Source organism: Symsagittifera roscoffensis, chromosome 4 (genome assembly GCF_963678635.1).
Source record: "Symsagittifera roscoffensis chromosome 4, txSymRosc1.1, whole genome shotgun sequence".
Classification (NCBI taxonomy): Eukaryota; Metazoa; Xenacoelomorpha; order Acoela; family Convolutidae; genus Symsagittifera; species Symsagittifera roscoffensis.
This window is the reverse complement of record NC_087065.1, coordinates 20,635,464-20,651,718: the sequence shown is the minus strand read 5'-3', so window position 1 is coordinate 20,651,718 and position 16,255 is coordinate 20,635,464. Positions and strand designations below refer to the sequence as shown.

Here is a 16,255-nt window from a genome sequence, read left to right as displayed (position 1 = left end):
ATTAGCACTAAATTATCCATCAAAAACTAGTTTTGTCACAGTAAAATTAATTTTATTAGCCCAAATGTCTAGAAAAAGTAAAACTCGATATAAACAGAATTACTCGCACGAACTTAGGCAAAACCGCAAAAACATTAAAACCAGTTTTCTTGATACTGCAAAAAACTTTTTAAATTTTCGTACGTTTTTCAAATTACGACTGAAACATATGATACATCACTCGACTTTTTCGAATTATTTTTTTTGGTGCCTGATTTCTCGTGGAAAACAAAAAAAAGAATAAAATACTAAAACACACTCGAATACAAAATTCTCCATTTTCAATGGTCGGAAAAAAAATTCCACTCTGTAAAGGCGACAAAGGTAAGCCGACAATTGATAGGCCGACCATTGTACAGGATGACCATTTTTTAAGTATACAAAAAGAGGAGATCGTGGCCAAATGCAGTTTTGGCCAGTTATCGCGTCGGTGGACTGTTTTCAATCAAGAAATTCTGGTTTTCTGTTGGCATTTTACTAAGAAAAATAGCTAACAGCTACAATACCTACAAGTTTCATTGTTTCGAAAGCAAACGTGCTAATGCATAAAGCTTGCGCCAAATTGGCAGATTAAGAAGCTGACTTGGAATTTATAAAAAATGAAGCTATTAAATGATTAATGATTCAAAATTATGAGTCAATTTGTACGTGGAAGAAAAGTCAGAACTTACTATTCCATTAATTTTGATTGCTCGCATTTACCCACCGACGCGATAACTTTTTTGAATTTTGGGATAGCGCGGGAAAATAATTTGGTTAACTTACAAATGCTCCTTTGAGAAAATCCCAGAGCCGCGCCTGGTTTCAGGATAGCTCCGGCACGATGCTTAGAACCGACTTAAACTAAGTGCCACTTTTTTCATATCCCCCACATCGTGAAATATTTTCAATTAAAAAATTTTGGTTTTCTGTTTGGCATTTTACTAAGAAAAACGGCTAACAGCTACAATACCTAAAAGCTTCATTGTTTTGAAAGCAAACATGTTAATGTATAAATCTTATTTATACAGAAAGAACATATGGCCGTATTCAAAACATGTTAATGGATTGTTTTGCGATGTTAGCCATTAGCGATTATACAAGAGCACCTTAACTTCTCACCTGTTAATTGGTTTTTACAATCAACATGCTATAAAATTACTTAAATACTTAAGACGAAACTAAGAAAAGCTTGAGCTGTTTTTTAGTGCTTTAACGCGAATAATCTTTGACTGTGAATTGAATTCGATTCTCATTAATCTACTCATATTGTTAACTGATTCATAAACTTTTCAGAGGTCTTTATCGAGATGACTTTTTCGGACTCTATATTTCATTAAAAAAATTATCTAACAATAAATTTATTTCAGAAAGTTCTACGAAATGAAACAAATTAGCAAAACGCGGGTTTCTATCTTTTCACGATTCGCAATTACTTCATTCGATAAATTGAGTCTGATATCATGGGATATGCCTGTCTTGTCAGAGCCAATAATCTACACATAGGTGTTCTAGTTTTGGTAGGTCAGCTCTGATTATATTTAATAAGCACATTTAAAGAAAGATGAAAATGTGAGAATGTCTGGTTTGTGGTGAGATACAATTGTTTATCGTGTATAGAAGGCATGCCAACAAATGCGAGCCGAAAACAACATTTACTATTACCATCTCTCGGAGCATTTCAGCGCTTATTAACAATGGCATTACAAGCTACTCTAACAGAGTTCTAATATTAATATATTAAACCAGAATCATCATGGCCAACTAACACCATCATCACTTGCACAAACAGAGTCGTCGAGAAAGTACTTTACAACATGCTCTACATTTTGCACAAGCTATTTGGCATTCGCTAACACATAGTGCGAATAAAACAAAACGCCAAAACTGATCTGAACAGAAAATTGATAGAAAAAAACGCGTGAACGGTTCTGGACGAAGTCGGGCGTAGTGTGGTCGTCGTCACAGCAAACAGTGAGTAATTAGTTCCTCAGTGCATGCTCTATTTCATAGTTGATATTTGCAAACTTTGCGAAGCCCAACTCCTAGGTCTTTATAACCGGAAGTTATGTTCCGGAACCTCGCAGGTTTGATGAATCGACTGTAATTGCAATTCATTGGATGAAACGGCTCCTGTAAACTAATATCGAGTTTCAGTTTTTGTCCTCTCACTTCGCCAAAAATTAGAAACCATGGACAAGCTTCCATGTAAATATTCCAGCAGCTCATGCAAACAAATTGTAGCTGGGCTTTTGTTCCCACCTTTACCCAGACCAATTTCCAAAAGAATATTTGCTCACTCGGGAATTGATTTCTAGATTTTCTTGGGCCCCGCCGGATGCGCCCACCGCTATATTAATCTTACACGAGTCTTTCCAAACAGCTCGTTTGATAGTTTGAGCTGGAAATGCAATTCGAATTTTTAACGCGCGGTGAATTATCCCGAATTACAAAAGCTTTCCAAATTAATTTGAGGCAAGCTAATTGGTCTTATCAATTCCATATAGGACTCAAATTTAATTCCTTGAACTTGATAAATTTCATAGTTTTTCAAAATTGCTTGAGCAGTCTTGTCTCACTGATGGTAGGAATAAAACTAGATTAAGTCAGAACTTAAAACAGTGCTGTGAGTTATCTCGAACATCCCGAATTTTCAAATTGATTTCAATCATTTTTTCACAATTTTTATACCGAGTCATTATAATTTTTCTTTCACAGCATAAATTTTTGAATCCTTGCAGTAGTAAAAAAAAATTTTTCTGACTTTCGAAGAAAACGGAAAAACTATGCTTGGGGTGGTTTTTTTATTCAGTCAACTTTCGGCAATCAAAAAGATAGTTTTCAGCAAAAACTTTTATACTCCATTGAGGATATCAACTACCTAAATCAAATGAGAAAAGATAATTTACCACAGATCATTTCTGCAAAGTTAAGGGGGGTTTGAAAATTGCCAATTTGACTATGCTTTTGGTTAATTTAAGCGCACTTTTAGATATTCCCCTTGCTGGAAAGCTAATACGAATTGTTTATGCGCGGCGAATTATCCCCACAACAAAATCGTACCTTTTTGTTTTTGGTGGTCCGAGTTAACGTTTTAAACATCACAACATCGTCACATGTCTCTTTGAAATACAAACAACTAAAAAAAAGATCGCGGGTTACTGTGCAAGTAGCAAAGAATATGACGCCCATAGTCTTGAACAATACAAAAAAATTCAAATTATTGTCGTTTTTTTTCGGCGTGGTGTAGTAAAAGGAGCTGAATAAAAACTGGGATTAGTTATATTCGACAATCATAGTAAAGTAAGCAAATTTGATTACATTTTGTGAAGTAAAATTACAAGAAAAACGAAACCAAAGTTTTTTGAGTTTTTGAAAATTTTGATTCCAAGACGCTAAAACGCTCACAATAAACTAACATTACTAAAAAAAACTAAATTTTTACATTGTAAATTAGATTTTTGCAAATTTCTAAGCAATTAAAATAAAATTACTCGCTCGCTTTATTCTCGCTCAAAATAAGACAAAAAATAAAAAACTTCAAACCCGTTTTTCTCGACACTGAGAAAAAATTTAGAAAATTTTTAATGTAATTTGAATCACGACTGTAAGTGCTTTAATATGATATATCACTCAATCCAGTCCAATGATTGTTTGGGATGCATGATATAGCAAAAAAAAGAAATAGAGAGAAAAAAGAAATGTTCCGACTATAGTCTTGAAAAATACAACAAATTTTGAAAAAATTTTGTCGTTTTTCCCAATTTTCAATGGTCGGAACAATTTGAATGGTCAGAGCAACATCAATGTCGCAACAATTCTTCCCTATTTTCAATGGTCGGATTAATCAGAAACAAGAAGCAGTGAGCGAATACAGTTTTTGCATCAAAACTTTAAACAAGAGTATTTCATGTTGAGAGAGTTGAAGATAAACTTTTGAACGAGAATTTCAATTTGGTTTTTTGTTTATGTTGAAATTTTTTAAATCCACTTGCGCCCCTAAGTTTCAATTAAGTTCAAACAAGCACAACAGTTCAGTAGAAAACATTTTACTTACTCTATTTAATTACAAATTTGAACATGGATATTTGGAAGCAGAACATATACTCCAAGCACAACGATTGATGTACAAAAAATGAAAAATGTAAGAAAAAACTTAAATTATCAAATATTTTTTTTTGGAAAATTGCTACTAAATGCGGGGAGCACTTTTGTCTCTGGGTATGCTTTCATTTAAATTTTTTTTTCACGCAAACCATTATCGAAAAACTTTGAGTGCTATATCATTTTAAAACCTTTTTACTCGTGATTCGAGCGATAATATAAAACTTCTGTGTAAAAAAAAACAGTTTGACATTTTTGCTTTTGTCGGAGTTTGAACTTTCAAACCACGCGAGCAGTCGTGTTGGGAATTTTCTGTGCAACTTGCACAACACTTATTCCGACCATTTCACTTGATGGCGCAGCTTGTTTTTTCTTCCGCCCGAAGTTGACCACGGAAAAAACTGCTCGTACGGGGGTCATTACGACATGTGTCCTAACGTACAGGTTGGAGCAACCTCATTTATGTTGACCTTGACAGTCCAAGTTCCGCAGCGTAACCAATTCTGAAGCTAGCTGCAGATTGGCGAACTGAGATTAGAGAACGGTTTAGCTTATTTAAGTGATTATCAAGACTAGTGCACATCTAGACTGGACTTTTTAGCTATAGGTCGTATAACTTTCTTCTTTTTCCAGTAAAAAAGCGATTGAATTATTCGAAAAATCTGCAATTGATAGGCAATAATAACATGAGAAAACGAGTATTTCAGAGTAGTAAAATTGAGAATTCAACCTTTCATCGGGTCATTCGTAAATTTTGTGTAATTTAGATTGAAAAACGGAAACGTTTAGAATTTTTTCTCTAAATTGATTACGAAAGTTGTGATTTTTTTTTGGAATCTGATTCACGGCTGACAAGTTTTTAATTGATACCACAATTGAACCCCTGAAACCTTTTTTTTCTGAGGTTAAAATGAGGCAAAAAAAACAAGCTACGCCAAGAAGTGAAGTGGTCGGAAAAAACTAATCTGAAGTGGTCGGAATAAGAATTAATATATAAAAACTAATCTGAAAAACTGAAGGCGTGAAACTTTTAGTTTTAATTTTTTTTGATTATCACCGATTTAATTAGATTTCAGATTTATGTTAAATTTAGAAACCCTGGCAAAGCAACCGGCTAGTTTTACATCAAAAGCCTGAAAGGAAAAAAAAACTGAACACCCAGAAGCAATTTCAAACTTGTCATCATTCTCCAGCATACATATTCGAGCTCAAATATAAAGTGCAGCTTGCTTAACACATGGATAATTTTCCTTTTTTAACCATAAATGACGAATCATTATTTTTATGCCGCAAAAAAGAGTGTTTTGAATTTCAATGATTTCAGAAAAATTAAAAGTACGACAATAAATATAACTTATTTTATTTGAGGACCCTCCAATTCATCTCGACTGAGTTGCCTCCCAAAAAACCTGAGTATGATTGAGAATTTTGATGAGTTATTACCAAAAAAGCGCCCAAGAAACGCACATAGCAATTAAAAGTTTTCTTAAAGCTATCTCTAAAAAGAGTTTTGATGCATTATTTTTTTAGAGATAGCTCTAACAAAACATTTAATTGCTCTGTGAGTTTCTTGCTATCAAAATTTGCAATCATACTCGGGCTCTTTTGGGAGGCAACTCAGTCGAGATGAACTGGAGAGTTCGCCACTCGAGATGAAACCGTTTTTGAATGAAAAATGAAAAACAATTCAACTTACTCATCTTTTATTATTGACAAGATATAACACTTTGTTCCCTTTTTAAGAAAACCAACTCATGGGGTGAGGTCATCCAAGAATTGAAGTTATCTTTTCAAATTTTGCTGATTAGCATCAAAACACTACAAATTGATTTTAATTGCAAAGAGGGGTTAACTTCTTGTTGCCCTTCTGATAAGCTTGTTTGGTATTAAGAGCTTAACGGCGAAAATATGGTGTGACTAAAATCTAAATCGAGTTACTTAACCAAGTTAGATATGGCCACAATCAGTAATGAGTTATATAGTGATGAATTGCGACTGATTTGGGTGCTGACGATAGTTAACAAACGCAGTTAACCATCCGAAGTTCAAACATAACCAGGACTTCGTTATCGTTTTCAGTTCACAGTTGATGTAAATAGAAATGATTTCAAAGCAGCTTTCAAATTTCGTCGGCCCTATCTTACAGCTTATCGACATAGCCAATCCAATTTGTTTATTTTGTTTCTAAGGAGGTGTTCAAAATGCCCACTTGACAATTTTTTTTTGACAAATCAAAGGAAAACTAATTTGACAAATCAATGGGACAACTACCAAATTAGAAACAATTTTCTGCAGCAACAACTTTTTTTTTGAAGATTCCAAGAGAATCTTGAGTCTCAATCTTCAAGCAATGTGTGCCAAAATTAGTAGCAAAGATTGCACCCTCTGGAAAGTGGAAGTTTAAGACCTCGGAGCAACAACGTCTACTCCTAGTATCACCCAGCGCATAAGCAAATTTTTAACGCCACTAACGGCTTTGGGGCAACAAATAGTGCTTCGCTTTCGACAAGTTGAGAATTTTCTACTAGATATTATTATTTGGTTAGCTTGTTTGACACTATTAGCATTACGTTCGCAATTAGTTAGCTGTATTGCTTCGGAGTTGGTTTATTGCATCACCTGCGCTCTGTTAGAAGGTAAGCTAAAAGGTAAAGCGCGTGAATCTACTTAGGCGAGGTTGGTCTGCGAAGCTGTTTGCTTTAGTTTGCCTATCTCTGCCGTGTTAGCACTGCATATTTGAACAACATCTCTCGCAAGCTCCGATTTTCTCTTCATATTTCGAACTTCGCAATTCTCTTTCAAATCTTAATCCGAACAAACTTCAATCCAAATCACACTCCTGCTATTGCGATAGATATTTTAGTTCGTGATTTCATTCACCGCGCATATCGAAGTTTTATCAGTTTTATCAGCATCAAAAACACTTTTCTTTCGTTTCCTATTAGCCTAAGTAAGTTAACATTTACTTCACTTTCAAAAACAACATATTTAAAAGTTTTAAATTCATCTGTTAAAGTGAATGACTTTAAAAGATTTTTTGCTTCATTTTAGTCATTGAAAAACTGAAAAAAGCAACCACGCGTCAATGCAAATTAGCGTTTTTTCGGATTTTTTTGTCATTTGGCGCCAATTGCAAAGCTTCTGGACTGAAAGTACATGACGATTGCTGGCGTGCCAATATGCGGGAACACCACACGCGTGTTTCACTTCACCGGTTTTCGGCCTGTTTTTCTCATCTGGAGCGTGCTACGTTTTGTTGTTTGTTTTTTTTTCGTGCGCTGCTAATCAGATGTGAAAATTGGATACAATTCCAAACGTGTTTTCAAGTGGCAGATGTTTTATAGCTTAGTAGCATTATTTCCAATTGAAGACATTTTTAAATACTATTTTTCGCTCCAAATATCATTATCCAAATCTTTTCCCGTCTCTTTTTTTATTTCCTACCTCAGAGCGTTTGCGCTTTTGTTTTTTCTTCAGATTTCAATTTCGAATTTAGCTACTAATGCCACTCACAATTACAGCAATATAGCTTAAATTACAGGTGTTTCTTAGCAATAATAGTGCTAAATTGTACAAACAATCGAGCTCGAAGCCGGCGATAAACACGCATAATTCATGATGTGAAGTGACGTGTTGAAAATCGGATAAAATTGCAAAAGCAGGACAGAAGAAAAGAAGTGAGTAATTTTGTGATGTCGCGCAACTGCCTCTCATTATGTTCGGCGCTTACTGATAATTAGAAAATTGGTGCCAAAATCTATCAAAAGAAAGGTTGCAACAGGCAGAAGTTTTTTGCGTAGCCTTCTTTACACCCAGAAAGTTTTTTACCCCTTTGATTGAATTTTCAGTGCAGCCATGCCATATTTTTTTTTGGGCGGACGGAAGCCTTCTTTCAGGGATTTGACCCCCCTTTGTACTGTTTTGAGATATCCATTTTAGGCTGACAGACCCTAAATTTTTCCAAAGGCGCCTTTGGCATAATATTTACTAATTTTGAGAAGACATTTTGTCAAAAGTTTCCAAAAAGTGCCTAAAAAAACGCTTTTTTGGCCTGTTTTTGCAACATTTTGCCTGTGGCGCAGAAAATTTGGCCAAAACAGGGTCTTTTTAGTGCTTTGGGAGCTCGAAAAATCAGTTAGGTCGACCTAAAACCACCCCCCCCCCCCCCTAGAGAAAACCCTGAATCAGACCCTGTCCGAGGCAAAGGAATGTCCAAGGCGATTAAGAAACTTAGCGCGCTAAAAAAATAATTTTTGACACTTGACCCGAAATATTTTAGCAGCATGAAAAACTTTCACAGAATTAACAAAAATTTAGTCACAAAAAAATAGAAAAAGATAGTCGAAACAGGAAATACTTTTTAATTTAGTAGGCTGCAAACGGAGAAAAGTAGTAGGATAGATGTTGTACCAAATGCAGCCTGCAATTTGACATAAAAAAATGAAAATTAGCGTTCGGTAGTGAAATGGACTTCATTAAAAAATGATGTATTTTATTGGGGGGATGGGGAAGCCAGGACGTTTGCACTGCTCTTGAGCAGAGGAGTCACTTGGCTCGCATGGCAAACAGAGTCTTTTGTAGAACAAAGTAGGATTTAAAATTTACAACCGGTGTATTGGAGAAATCGGCTATTAAGTATTAGCAACACCGGTTCAGGTAGCGTTCGCATCTGCTTTTCAATTCTTCCTAAGCCGCATATTTTTCAATAGCGCTCCGGCAGCCGGTTTTCAATTCTCCCTCCGCTAGTTTTTGGCTTTCACTTTTAATCTATTTCTCCAGAAAAAACAGGCCACTAATCGGCGAGCTATTGGCTGCTATGCTCACGTTTGCTCCCCTTCCCCTGCCTCCCGCTCTTAGTACTTTTGTTTTTTTTTTGCTCTGTGTTCCTTCATAGCGCAGCCGTCTTGACTCAATTATTGCTTATCTGCTATTTCAATAAAAGCCATTGTTACTAATCACGCACAGCGAAAACAATTCATTTGTGGCAATTTTTCCAAAATTAACAACAATTTTCAGCACTCTTGGAATTTGAAATTGAAAATAAATTGAACTAAATTGGAAATTTACCGTTTTTTGGATTCTTGTGAAAACCTGTCTTATCATTGCAAATATCCGGCTACTATTTATTTACATCAAACTCAAATCAGATTGTTTATTTAGTTTTGAGAAACATCGGTACGAACTCAGAGACCAAAACAAATACTCCAGTCTCAGATAACAGGACCAATAGGTGCTCAGAATACCAAATACTGCAAAATAGAGCCTCGAAAACACTTTGAAGGCTGTTAACAATGTCGGAATCAACTGACCAATCACAGTTGAGCAACAGTTTACAACTTTTGATCCAATCACTGAGCTCAAACGCAGAAACCAACCAAAATAGTTCTCTCATGACGATCAAAAAAGAAGCACACGAAGAAGAATCTTCACCCGTCATGATGGAAGAAGAAATACCCCAGAATTCGTTTGCGTCTTCAAAAAATCCTCTGGAGACTTTAGTGAGCAACCTAGACAATTTGATTTCAAGTCAGCAAACCATAAAAAAGGAACCATCAATGACAAATCCAGCAGACACTACCCAAAATAACCAGCTGCTAGCAAATGTTCTTGCAAACCCAGAAACTCTGGCGTTGTTCCAACAAATGTTAATTGCCCAGAAGCTTCAAAGCTCTATATCCTCTTCACTAGAAGGGGCTTCAGGGCTCATAATGAATCCATTATTCATGAGTCTTCTTCAAAATCAGTTGACGAACAACCAACAAACGAGTTGTTCGGGATCCAGTTCAAATGAAAATTCCAGAAAAGGGACTAATTCAGATGATGTGAAAATCCCTATCGCCCCCAAGCCTCCATCGAAGATTTCTAGCAGTAATGCAATCGCGGTCGGGATCCGCTCTGGAACCAAAGGAATCAAAGTCGGTTCCAAAGCGAGATTGACAGAACCCTTCTTAACGGGTGCTTCTCACGATTCTGAAAGTTGCTCAATGGTAAGCGAGAGTTGCACGCCTTCCGCATCATTTATGGACCAAATGATCGATTCACCGACCGAAAGTCAGAGCGACGAGTCAGAATCTGCGTCAGGTTCCGAGAAACTGCTGCGGAAAGGGGGCAAAGAAGTTGCCAAGTTTCAATGCGGCGACTGCAGTTTTGTTACTTCCAAACTGTATGTTTTCAACCAGCATGTTGCGACTCACAAAAACAACGAAAAAGAACACGAATGTCCGATCTGTAAACAGAAGTTTAAGTACAAGCAAAGTGTGAAGAAACACATGATGAAGCATGAAGGAATAACACCATATCACTGCAAGATATGCGACTACAAAACCAATTCACACAGCTCTCTAGAAGTGCACCAAAGGGCACACAGCGGGGAAAAACCATTCGTATGCGAGAGTTGTGGGATGCGGTTTGCTCAGAATAGTCAACTTAGGGTACATATACAGTACCACAGCAATGCTAACAACCCTTACAAGTGCGAACTATGCGACTACCAGTCGCCAAACTACTACAAGTTAACTCGACACATGAAAGTTCACAGAGAAAGACCATACGCATGTGATCTGTGCAAGAAGAGATTCATGCTGCCATACCAGTTGAGGAACCATGCTGCGACCCACACCAAAACTGCCATAAAAGGAGGAAACATTGCGATCGAAGAAGACGAACACGTAATGTGTGTAGGGTGTAATGTTGTATATAGAGACCAGGAAAAGTTCAATTACCACGTAAAAGAGTGTCCCAAACTGAACAACGGTTCACTGATTCCAGGAACTAGCAGATCTATGAAAGATGATGTATTCAAAATTTCAAAGAAACCGAAAAGCGATTTCAGCAAAGCTTCAGCGGGTGATAACGACTTAGGCGTGAACGTGAGTGAAAAAAGTGAAACTGTAACTATGACTACAAAAATAACCCATCCAGATAAAACAGTTTCCAGAATTCTTCATATTCCTGCCAAGAACCAGATCCAGCAGTCGACAATTAGCGCGTATTCAGGACTTTCAAAACAAACTTCGCGAACAGAAAGTCGAACTACACAAGAATCTGCTTTAGAGATTGCACAAAGTGATGAAGAAGAACATTTAGAAATGAACGAACAAGACTATTTCGGGAGACTGGAAGGAATTGGATCCACCATGAACCTCCCGGATGACGTTGTGATTATAAAACCAGAAGCAGCTCCTTCTGATATCAGCACGAGTTCATCTAATATATGGGATTTCGGAGTCCAAATTCCGAACGAGGATTCAAAAATCAAATTGAATGATTACAGATCTGCTTTCTCAACTGCTCAATATTCTGCCAGAACAAATTCCGAGCATTCTACATCCCCCGGCTCGTCTTTCGTATCGCCTTCAGCCGATAAAATCCAGTCACCACTGGAGCCGACTTTTGTAGATGCGATTCAAAACCAGATGTCTTCCATTTTCGACAACCTGCTCTTCAAAGCCGAAAGTGACTGCCAAGATCAAAGTAGTCGCAACGACTCGGGAGCTCTCAATATGACACGTACTTCAATTAACCAAGGAAGCCAGGAATCTGATGACGAAGAAGCTTTAGATCTGACAATGGACCAAAATGCTGACACGACTATCGACAACCAGGATATCAACGGATGGGATCTTTCTAAGCCTAATGTCTCTTCCGCAGCTTCAGAACCTCTTAATCTGTCTTTAAGTCCAGTTGACCTCAAAGAACCGGCCTCAGAAGTTCGAGCTTTGATTGCAAAACCAATCAAAGTTTTATCTGAGGAAGAAGCCATTATAAAGACGGACAACGCCGAGCGACCTTTCAAGTGTGGATACTGTAGCAAACAGTTCATACAAAGCAGCCATATTAGAGTACATTTACAGTACCACGTCAATGCCGGTAACCCGTTCAAGTGCCCCGACTGTTCTTACACGTCTGCTTCCAAGTACAAATTGAACCTCCACGTCAAAGTACACAAAGAGAGAAGGTTCCAATGCCCGTATTGTTCTTCCAAATTCACCCTCAATTGCCGCTTAAATCAGCATATCAAACTTGCCCATGGAGAAAACTTGCCTTACAAGTGCACTTTGTGTAATGTGACCTTCTCGTCTACCAATTTGCTATCGTGGCATGTCGCCAACAAACATTCGCACCACGTGTCAAATTCAGATTCAAGCCTTCTGGCAACCTCTTGCGACGAAAGCCATCTAACAGCAACAGCTTGATGGAAATGAAATTCTAACAATCGTCATACGAGACTTCTTTAAACTTACAGAAGTACTTTTTGAGAGCTGCACAAAAATAACATATATGTTTCTACCAGTAACTTCTAATGCTACTTTGTGGAGCAATAACTTCTCCGAAATTCTGCCTTCTGATTTCTATTTTTGTATATACTTCATAAAAATCATAAGTTTCATTTCTAACTCTTATAAATCTTTATCACGAAATATCGTTATACTATCAACAATGAACTGTTTTATTTTCATATCAATCATTCTTGATTTGTTTTATTTGCCCTTTTGTTGTAACATTTAGTGAAATGCCTAAATATTCTAATGCCATATGAGTTACGATCGCCTTTCGATGAAATTATAATTCCAATTGTAAGCCTTAAAAGATCTTATGTGCTCAATTATCAATCTTGCTTGATTGGTCTGTATATCAATGCTTAGAATCGTTACTCTATAGTTGATTCAAATTGTTTTTTCGGTTTATCGATTAATAAACTGTAGATAGAAATACCAAGTTATTTAAATAAAACACTTTAGTACCTGGTGTTTTCCTTTCAAAATTGTTTACTACAGAATCGAAGCTGAGCTTTACAACACTTGCGAGACAATTAAAACATTGCATTACAGCATGTTGAATAGAAAAAAGGAAGCAATTTTTTTTGAAACTCAGGCTGATAAAATTAGTACTTGAAAGAAGTCAAAAAACTATATCTGTAATTTCAAACCTTTGTCTGAGAATCAATGACCGAGTGGCCAATAAGGCGAAAAAACCTGGGACGACCGGCAGAAGCAATTTAGAAGCTTTGCCCGTGACACAACGCAACATAATTTGATTAAGCCGATAAACTGAACTTGTTCAACCGCAAAAAATGAATAAATTAGGTTATTCAAAATCAGAGTTATTTAATTACAAATGACTGAAAAATTTTCTTTTTTCGTAAAAACCATTTGAATCGAAAATAAAAAAATCTAAGCTTTGGAAGAGAAACTGCTTGAACAGCGTAACAGATAGTATAAATTGATTTAGAAAAAAAAACGAAAATTAGTCGACAGAATTCAGGACGAAAACCAAAAGTCCGAATGCCATCAACATTTTTTAAATAAATATATTTGAAAAATAATTACTGGATCGTTGATTTGAATTTTACTGAAATTCAGCTTGTATGAGCAGCAGCAGAAATTGGGCTGCGGAACTTTTAAAAAAGTTTTTACGGGAAAAAAGTCTGGTGTCCCAATTACAAGTCACTTGCTCTCGCAAGTGATGAGAGGAAATCAACTTTAAAAAACAGAATTTTACACAGCATCATTTTGAAAAGGTCCTATACTTTGCTATAGATAACCTAAGTATCTCAAAACGTATAGAAAACATTTATCTGGCAAAGCTCGTTATTTTTTCCAAAACTAAGCCCCAGTTTGGTTTTGTGGAAGAAATTGGATTAAGGCTGACAGGAATTTGATTACAGATTGACCTATCAAACTAACTCTACTGCAAAGTGAACCACAATTTCCTCCTTTACTGCCCACGATGGGAGGCCGAGAGAAAGACTTGCCTCGGCAACCAACCGGACTTGAAACTGCTGCAGACGACCACCGAGAACGTGCTGAAGTTTTTTCAGAAGACTAGGCTTTTCTAGCTCCCTATTTCAAGATAAAAGGCCGTCGCACACAAAACAACACACTCACAACACAGAAATGAACGACTATGATTAAAATTAAAGGAAAAAGGTTTAAAATTGTTAAAAAAAAACATATATCCGGAAAAACACGCCAGCTGGAAACTTTACAAGTAACTTTCAAAATTTTTTGAAGAAAAAAAACGAAATCCTTTCTGCGGGAACTAAGCCGATAAAAATAAGCAAACAGACAATAATCTAAAATCGCCCCGATATTTTCAGTTTACATTAAAACAGGTACCGCTTGGATTCCGACTCACGGTCCTTCTCATCTTCAGCATGGGTGTTACAGCAACTTGGTACAAAACTGAACTTTCAAAAATGCCTGAACACTGCAACTAAGGCCATCAAAATGAACAGACCGACGATAGTACAAGATGCCCGAAAAATTCTAGTTTGCGCGAAAAAAGGTCCCAGCAGGAATCAAACAACGAGCTTTTGCCGTCGCCAGCAGATGTTTCAACCCAACGCCAGATGGTGCATTGAGTTTAAAATTAAAACAGCCAACTGACAGTAGGAAAAGAGTAATGAATGCAAAGAAACAGAAAAAAACTGACTTGTTTTTTGAAAACACCAGCCTTCGAATTTCCAAGAAAAAAAGATGCCCTTAAACTTCTTTGAATTTCTAGAAAAATTTATAAATGACAATTGTTTCATAAAAATAACCCAATTTGGGAAAACTGGATCAATAACTAAAAACATTATTTCGCTAAAAACTTTATTTCGCTGGAAAATCTGATAATTAAATTCCACTTTCGAAACTGAAGTCACTCATGTGTTTCGTGGCCTAGCAACTTTTCTTGTTCGATAGTGGAGTTTGCCTTCCTTTTAACAATGGAAATGCACTGAATTTAGAAAAAATCACAAGTCAAACCGCGAAAAATCGAAATTCAGCATGAACAAAGTGTAGCTTTTTCCTGAAAACCAACAAACAAAAAATCAACAAGACCTACATAAGAGCCATCATGGCGTTCGTTAGTATTAAAAACAATATATGCTCTTCAATCCCTCCAAAATTCAAAAACAATTTATGATTAACTTTCTTGATAACCATTTACTAAATTGGAGAAACAAAACAAAATCCATTTTCGAAACGAAATTTTTAGTGCCCTTTACACTTTTGCTTGAGTTTACCTTCCTTTTAACAGAAATTAAATAAAATTTAAACAAGACTGTTCGTTTATCAGGGCAAAGCCCTAAATTTCCGACTGCACTTAGGGCCAATTGAAAAGTCTTTTGGTTGAATAACTGACAAAATAATTGAGAAACCATGAGCTTTTTTTGTCATTGTTTCTTGATTTTATCCCCCCACCTGCTATGTAAGAAACTAGGTCTATTTAGCGTCTCGTATTGTGATAAAAGGATTACATTGCTGGCCTCAATTTTATTCGGAACGCATTAATTCGCTTAGGCGCGTTATAAGTACGCAATATATCGCACTTTAATTATCCAAAATTGGCCAATTTAGAAATTTCAAACGCCCGTAACTTAATAAAAATTGATAAAAATTGATCACAGTTGAAATGTCTTTCTTAATTTGAGCTTAAAATAACAAAATCTTTTAGATGGCATTAAAAAAATTTCGTCAAAAAAGCTAGGTTAACAAGTCGAAAATTGACGGAATAAAAAACCACACCAAGCACAAATAGTCCTCACTTTCTTCTAAAGTCGGAACAAAAATATCAAGTCAAGTCAGACTGCAAAAAAAAGTCATTACGATCTAAATAAGCATCTTCACTACGTTCATTGACACTTAAATTTATGGTCATAGACAAACGGTTTGCGTTTTTTGGGCAGCAAGTCTTCCATTCGTTAGAAATTATTCGAATAGCGCCAGTAAAAACTGGTCGTTCTGTAAAGTTAAAGTCTCCAAAATAGATAAAATAATCGCAGGGTTTTTTATTCCCCTCCCCCGCATTTCAAAATTGGCGTTTTTATAGTTGGTTTACGTGCTATTACGACTGAATGCGTTACGTTATGTTCGGTATGAAGATCAAATGTATTCACAACAGTTCGTTTTTTCACCATGCAAACATTCATAACATTATTAAGTAAAGTTAAGTTTTCAAGACTGAAATTCAGATGTAGATGGAAGTAGAAAAGCGCCTATCCAATGACCTTGCATTAACGTACAGGAACTTTATCGTTGGAAGCTTTTTTGATATACTTTGAAAAAGATGTGAAAAAAGCTAGTCTTCTGTCCTCTTCTTTCGAATAGGACAAAAAAACAATTTTCGCAAGTTTTTTTGCGGCATA

The 16,255-nt window shown here is 36.2% G+C and overlaps 1 protein-coding gene across 4 annotated transcripts; it reads left to right on the top strand.

Annotated features, from left to right (window-relative positions):
- The first annotated feature begins 1,520 nt into the window (after positions 1-1,520).
- LOC134843887 (zinc finger protein 236-like) lies at positions 1,521-12,857 on the top strand. Of its 4 annotated transcripts, none has more exons than XM_063860209.1 (2): positions 1,521-1,992; positions 9,283-12,857. In XM_063860209.1, exon 2 carries the CDS (start codon positions 9,414-9,416, stop codon positions 12,315-12,317), a length of 2,904 nt encoding a protein of 967 aa, XP_063716279.1. In that variant the 5' UTR covers positions 1,521-1,992; positions 9,283-9,413; the 3' UTR covers positions 12,318-12,857. The 4 variants fall into 4 exon arrangements, with proteins under 4 accessions (XP_063716279.1, XP_063716281.1, XP_063716282.1 ...); XM_063860211.1 differs by lacking the exon at positions 1,521-1,992 and adding an exon at positions 6,679-6,758; XM_063860212.1 differs by lacking the exon at positions 1,521-1,992 and adding an exon at positions 6,963-7,072.
- The last annotated feature ends 3,398 nt before the right edge of the window (positions 12,858-16,255 follow it).

Bases quoted from the DNA above. Each gene is read 5' to 3' on its own strand.
- LOC134843887 (XM_063860209.1), top strand. From the start codon at position 9,414: ATGTCGGAATCAACTGACCAATCACAGTTGAGCAACAGTTTACAACTT.